A 7,079-nucleotide genomic window follows, 5' to 3' on the forward strand; every position below is an offset into this window, starting at 1 on the left:
ATCTATTGTTAACATGCTCTGTTATATATGTGATTGATCATAAGTGGAATCAAGTTTTTGTGTGCAGGTACAATTGAAGATTTGAAGACAAAAATATTTTTTTGACTGGTTTTTGCATATTGTGATATTTTGTGCACACATCTTGATCGGCTGGGATTCGACTAAGATCTTATTTATCTTTAACAGATTTAATCAAATAATCGTTTAGATCGGCAACTATCATTTGGTGGTATTCTTCAGTATCCGAATCTGATAGTTGTGAATCTAGATCTGATTTTTTTCAATCTTGATTGATCTTGCCCGACACTAGTTTAAACGGAAAAGCATTTGTCACAAACTCAACATATCATTTCTTAAAAATTATTGGAGTAGTTACCAAACAGCTTCGTTCCGTTACTGTTTGGAAGACGATCAAAAGGATTTGAGTGCTTAAGACTTTATATCGGTAAAGCAACTCAAGTTAGTGATTTCTGTCTTGGGATTTACGTGCGTTGATCAGACGGTTGTAGGCGCATGGATACCGAGGGAACTAAGTAACTTGGGGTAGGTTACTTGGTCTAAACTATACGAAGTTGGCTTTGTTCTTTGTATAGCGGCTTAATTCTGAGAGTATTCAAAACTGGAATAGGGTTACGGGTTTTTTCTACATTTGTGGTTTCCTCGTTAACAAAATCTTGTTGTGTGATTTAATTTTACTTTCCGAAATTATAATTGTTTTATTATAAATAAAAGTAAATACACTAGTATGTTAATCGAAGACACTTTATTGTGTTCCTATAGTAATCGGTTTCATACCGTAACTATTGTCAAGTGTATACCTTGTTGTTGTATTGTCTCGACTTTGTCCATAGACGATCACACTTGGTATCGGACTTATAGATTAAATCAAAAAGATTGTGGTGTACATGGGTACCCTCGTCATTTCAGCATGCATAACTATTAAGGCACCCAAGGTTTGAGTTAAGGCACGTTTTTCAATCTAGATGAAACATTCATTTTTAAAGCAACCTAAAAGTGTCCAAAACACTTGAATATTAGATATTAGGCACTCTAAGTGCAGAATTTGACTAATGGGTTCAACTAAACCCATGACAAAGGCACCGAATGTCAAAACCTGAACCTAGAAGCGAAGATGAGAAAAATATCAATGTTTTCAGCTGAATGAATACCTGGAAATATAAATGGTTATGAGGAAGAGCTGTCGTAGGTCCCAACAAGTGTCAGGCGGAAAAATTCATTGGGTCATAGACGTCATGTGCTTTGTCATTTACATGTAATCTCTATGTTCATACAATGTACAAATAGCCATTAAGTCTTATAATATAAACAAGATCATTTCATTAACACAAATCAAATATCTATCATTTTTCCTCTATGATTCTCTTCTAACTGACTTATAGGATAATCAGAATTTACATTGCTCCAAAATAGTGATGCTCGTCAGAAAATCCTAGAAATTGTACACTCCTCTACTACAGGAGGTCACCCGGGAATGCAAGCTTGTTACCAAAGGGAAAAAGCTTATTTTCAATAGACAAGTATGAAGAAAGATTTAATCAAGTATATTCAAGATTGTGATGTTTTTCAGTAGAACAAGATGGAGCACGCACCATCACCTGACCTTCTTCAACCTCTGTATGTTCATAACCAAGCTTGGAAGCATTTAAGGGTAGGAAAGTAATTATGATTATTATCGATCTATTTACTAATTATAGTCATTTTACATCTTTAATACACCCTTATATTGCATAGTCAATGTCCAAAGTGTTCATAGACTCTATCCTCAAGCTCCATAGGGTTCAACCCACTATAGTATTGATAGACATGTCGTGTTTTTAAGTAGGTTTTTGCATGAGGTGTTCAAAGATGTTGGCACTTATCTGCATTTAAGAACGTCATACCATCAACAGACTGACGTTCATACTAAACTTGTCAATGCTTGCTTGGCATCGTATCTGCGATGTATATTCAATAATAAGCCTGTCAAATTGGCTTCTTGGCTTTCTATGGCGGAATGATGGTTTAACACCAAATACCATACCAGTCTCAAGTTGATACCATTCCAAGATTTGTAAGGCTATGATCCACCTTAATTTGCTTTGCATTCTTGTGCTATCATATCCAACTCTATTGTGATAGACTATCTGCACCAGCGCAAGGTTTTATTAGAAGTGTTGTAGCATACCTTACTTGAGGCTCAACATCGTATCAAGCAACATGCTGACAAGAAGCAAATTGAGAGATCATTCAATGTAGGATATTGGGTTTACTTACGTCTATAACCTTATCGACAGACCTCAATCCACTTATAGAAAAATCTAAAATTCTCAGCCTTTTGGCCCCTATCAAGTGCTGAAACAGATTGGCCAGGTAGCTTACAAAATCCAACCTCCCCATGCTTCTCATATTTATCCCATTTTTCATGTATCTCAATTAAAGAAGAAGGTGGGTCAAGGAATTCTTCTACAGACTAGATTACCTTCTTTCGACAATGATGGACTGATGAAGGTTGTAGACTCTCGTGTGCTTATCAAAGGGTGTCAACATGTTCCATGGGTGCTAGTATAGTGGTCTTAGCTGCAGAGGGTGATTACTCTTGGGAAGATACTGCTTTCCTTACAACAAAATTTCCTAAGTTTATCCTTGAGGACAAGGATAAGTTGTAGGGATGGGCATTTGTCATGTCCGATATTTGTCGGGAACCCATGTTATAAGGGCACTCTGAGTGTAGTTAGTAATTAGTGAGAGTATGTTTTTGGCACATGTGCTATGGTTTTCCACTAATATGTAATGAATCTATTTTCCTATTTTCATTATCGTATAGGAATTGTACTGTTATTCCCCTCTAATTTCTGCAGTGTAGATCTTGTGGATCTGAGTCTGATTTTCCAATTGTAGTGTAGATCACTACAGGATGCCTCATAACACTAGTTGCATCTATACGTTGATGTTATTCTTCATGCACTTCAAGTAATTTTTTCCTAACAATTTCTGAAATTTATCTTCCTTCATGCCTAGATGTTTGTTTGAATTGTGTTGAAGTATAACCAGATCCCGGGATGAGATAAACATTCATCATTTTCGCATCAAGCCACATTCGATCTTCACTAAGTACACTCCGTGTCTGCACTTCTTAAGGCACCAGGTGACGAATAACCGTGTAAACAATATTACAACTTTTTCTTCTTTATCACTTTAAGTATCCAATTCGATTTCGTATGTAAGTCTCACATAGGCACGTATGAGACTCATATTGTACTTTTACATCAACAGTTTTAGTTTCAATTTCTCTATACCATGCATAAATTGCATCTCAATCAACATTCAACACCAATAGAATAGTAGTTCATAATCATTTCATTCAACATTGATCAACAATACATTACAAATCACGTAATAATCATGGATTTTGTAACTACATATATCCTCTAATGTTGTTATATATTGAGTTGTGTATAGTGCAACTAATCAAACTACTCCCTCCATTTCTAGATAATGGGCTGGTTTATGTGCAAATTTACACACAACCCAGCCTATTATTTTGAAACAGAGGAAGTAATATCAAGAATGTCATGATCATCAAAATAATTTCCATTAGAAACCCTATAAATAGAATGATTTACCTTTGATCATTTTGTGAATGAAATTCGAAACTGAAAGATGCAATAGAACCACCTATAGTCGTAGGACAAACCCTTTTAATTTGACGCGACAATTCAACCTAAAATACCTTCAAAATCAAAAGGTGGTGAAATAAAGATGAAATAAACGAGTAGAAGTAGAAACCCGAGCTTCTCCTAACTTAGGCTAAGCGAAACGACCCCTCTATAAGAATTGCAATGTTCTTCTATTTTTGCTTGCCTATATTTAAGCTATAGCCAAGTAAAATGGCCAGCCACAGTGTTTGGCCTTACGGGCTTGAGTTGAGTGTACAACTCAGTGGGTATGCATCTCTATTGCAATCTTTTATTTAATTAGATATGGAGCTCAAAGAGAGAAATAGATAATGTCAGCATCGAGTATGAATTACGATTAAACTCTATACTAAGCGTGTTGTTGGGTAAAAGTTCAACTTCCTAACAATTTTCAATCAGCGGTGTCGGCCAATATCTGTCGTCCCCTTCAAGGCAAGAGTTTGTTGATGTGAACTTGTATTATATAGAATTGCTAAATCATGTCCCACGAAGGGAAAAAGACCCTCATAACTCATGTCATAAATCATCTTCTTTTATTCCCATAATCTGCCCTGGATGCAAAACTTTTGCTTTTAGAACCTTAATATACAGTATGTTCCATGTCAACAAAGACGTAATACAGATGTTCCACTGGAATATGTATCGATGTCGGTCGACGTTGTAAATTTGGTCGCGCCATTACAGTTGCTTCTGTAAGGAGATTTCGAACAAATTATATAAATAAATATCGTCTCCTTATAGAAATCCAATAATGTTTGAATATTTTACGTCGATAAAGATACAATGACAAGATCAATAATGACCAAGTGGTTATATATAGTACTTTAAGCTAATGATTGTTCAACTGAAAATGACTCTGACGAGTGCTATTGATACACATAGTGACACAGTAAAATGAATTCCAAAATGCCTCACCCCTAGGCTCACCTGTAAACGTTAACCTGTGGCCACTCATTTCCGACTTTCTACTAGGATTGTTATTGGATCCTAATTTATTTCTAGAAATTGATGAGTAGATTTTACATACCGGATCTCCCTATTTTTACATGATTTAGCGGATATTCTCATTACCATTAACTTTAATATCCAACGAACCTATTTTTACATGATAAATGCCAATTAAGACGCAAAAAAATCCCGAGCGTCTCATTAATGACATGATTGTGAAAAAAGATGAACATACCTTCTCTAACAAGGAGCTGCCCTCTGAGCCCCAACTTATTTGGCAACCGAAGTATGCGTTTTGAGGGATATCCTGTAGGTCCCAGTGATTTATCTCGTCCTTCGACCATCGAATATCTCTCTGCTCCGTCATACAAATATTTCATTCATTCAATTCCGTTCTCATTTTCTGTCTCTCTCTCTCTCTTTCAATCTCCACCAAATCATGCCCCGGAAACTACGTGAAACGTTTCTATTCGTCTTCACCTCTGTTTTCATCTTCTTCACTTTCTCTCTCTATCTCTCCCGCAACACCACCACCATTATCAATATCATCCCTCTCAAACAAATCCTAACTACTCATTCTTCCTCTAATTCCGCCATTAATGTTAATCGATATCTCACTGTCAACTCTGCTATTCAAGAAGATCAACATGAACAACATGTCATTCGCCAAGTAATAACATCACCGCCACCATCATCATTGTATCCATTCATCAAACCGGATTCTATTCTTTTTCCAGATTGGGAAATTCTTAACGTCATCAATGATAATGGTAATGAAAATCATCATCTCTTGTTGTCAGATTCCGATAACAAATTCTTATGTCTGTTCGATAAAAACCTTACTTCTCCGGCAATTTATGCTGGAATTTTACCTTTTAGTAATCAATCAATGTTTAAATGTATCTTTCCAAATAGGCTCCGTCGATTTCTTCCTTATTTTAGTCCGATTCTTATCAATAATTCATCACCGGAAACTGTTTTGGAATCTCAATCAATGTTGTCAGAATCTTCCAAGGAGATAATGTTGAGATGGAAATTTCTTGTGTATGAATCTCTTTCTACAGATACCGACGTTATTTTATTCGTTAAAGGCGTCAACAATCGACAAGGAATTAACCGTTCACCTTCTGAATTCCGTTGCATTTTCAGTAACAGCAACAATAACTTCGTCATCACGGAAGTTATAAGTTCGTATCAAGAAGTTTTCCGGTGTATCAAACCTGATAATAACGCTACGTTATTTCGGGACACCGATCAAATCAAGGTGTCTTTGGAAATCAGAGGCGGTGAAAGAGTGGTTTCGTCTGTGGCGTATTACACACCCCCTGCGCCAAGTTTAACAGATGATAACAAAAAATTTCTACTGTGCGCGTGTACGATGGTATACAACGTAGCGAAGTTTTTGAGAGAATGGGTATATTATCATTCGAAAATCGGGGTGGATAAATTTATCTTATATGATAATGGAAGTGATGATAATTTAGATGAAGTGATTTCGAAGCTTCGGGAAGAAAATTATCAAGTGGAGAAGATTCTTTGGCCATGGCCGAAAACACAAGAAGCTGGTTTCTCGCACAGCGCAACTTATGCAAATGCCACGTGTACATGGATGATGTATGTGGATGTTGATGAGTTCATATTTTCACCATCGTGGTTACATCCATCATCATCCTCGCCGATGTCAATCAGGTCACTACTACCGTCGTCGTCATCACATCATAACAACCAAAGAAGGGTAGGACAAATATCAATAAAATGTTACGAATTTGGGCCGTCAAATCAACGGTCAAATCCTGTGGAAGGAGTCACACAGGGGTATACGTGTAGAAGAAAGATAGATTCAAGACATAAATCAATAGTATTACTTGATGGGATTAATACATCATTACTGAACGTGATCCATCATTTTGAGTTAAAACAAGGTTATAGGAATAAGAAATTATCATTAGATGAAATGGTTATAAATCATTATAAATATCAAGCTTGGTCTGAGTTTAGATTGAAATTTAGAAGAAGGGTTTCGGCTTACGTTGTTGATTGGAAAGATGGGTTGAATCCTAATTCTAAAGATAGAGCACCTGGATTAGGATTTGAACCTGTTGAACCTAAAGGATGGGTTCACAGGTTTTGTGATGTTCATGATAATAGATTAAAAATGGTTACGAAAGAGTGGTTTGGTTCTAGTACAGGAAGAATGGCTTGGCAATTGAATCAAACTAATTAGAGCTAGCTAGCTAGAGCCTAGAGATATATGGCTGTTGGTTTTGTAGGTTTTTCTCAGTACGAAAGGAAAATAGATTCTCATTCTTTTCAAAAAAAATTGGTACGGAAAAGGTTGCTTGTTTTACTGACACTATGTACTGAAAACATACGATGAAGCATTATTTGTGAGCAATTATAGTCAATACATTTTTACAACAGTCTTTTTATTCTGCA

The 7,079-nt window shown here is 36.1% G+C and overlaps 1 protein-coding gene across 1 annotated transcript; it reads left to right on the plus strand.

Annotated features, from left to right (window-relative positions):
* The first annotated feature begins 4,858 nt into the window (after positions 1-4,858).
* On the plus strand, positions 4,859-7,079 carry LOC113289603 (glycosyltransferase family 92 protein Os08g0121900-like). Its single transcript, XM_026538912.1, has one exon. The coding sequence runs from the start codon at positions 5,083-5,085 to the stop codon at positions 6,865-6,867; it is 1,785 nt and encodes a 594-aa protein (XP_026394697.1). The 5' UTR covers positions 4,859-5,082; the 3' UTR covers positions 6,868-7,079.

This window comes from Papaver somniferum, chromosome 6 (genome assembly GCF_003573695.1).
Source record: "Papaver somniferum cultivar HN1 chromosome 6, ASM357369v1, whole genome shotgun sequence".
Taxonomy (NCBI): domain Eukaryota; kingdom Viridiplantae; phylum Streptophyta; class Magnoliopsida; order Ranunculales; family Papaveraceae; genus Papaver; species Papaver somniferum.

Coding starts and splice junctions, on each gene's coding strand:
- LOC113289603 (XM_026538912.1), top strand. CDS start 5,083: ATGCCCCGGAAACTACGTGAAACGTTTCTATTCGTCTTCACCTCTGTT.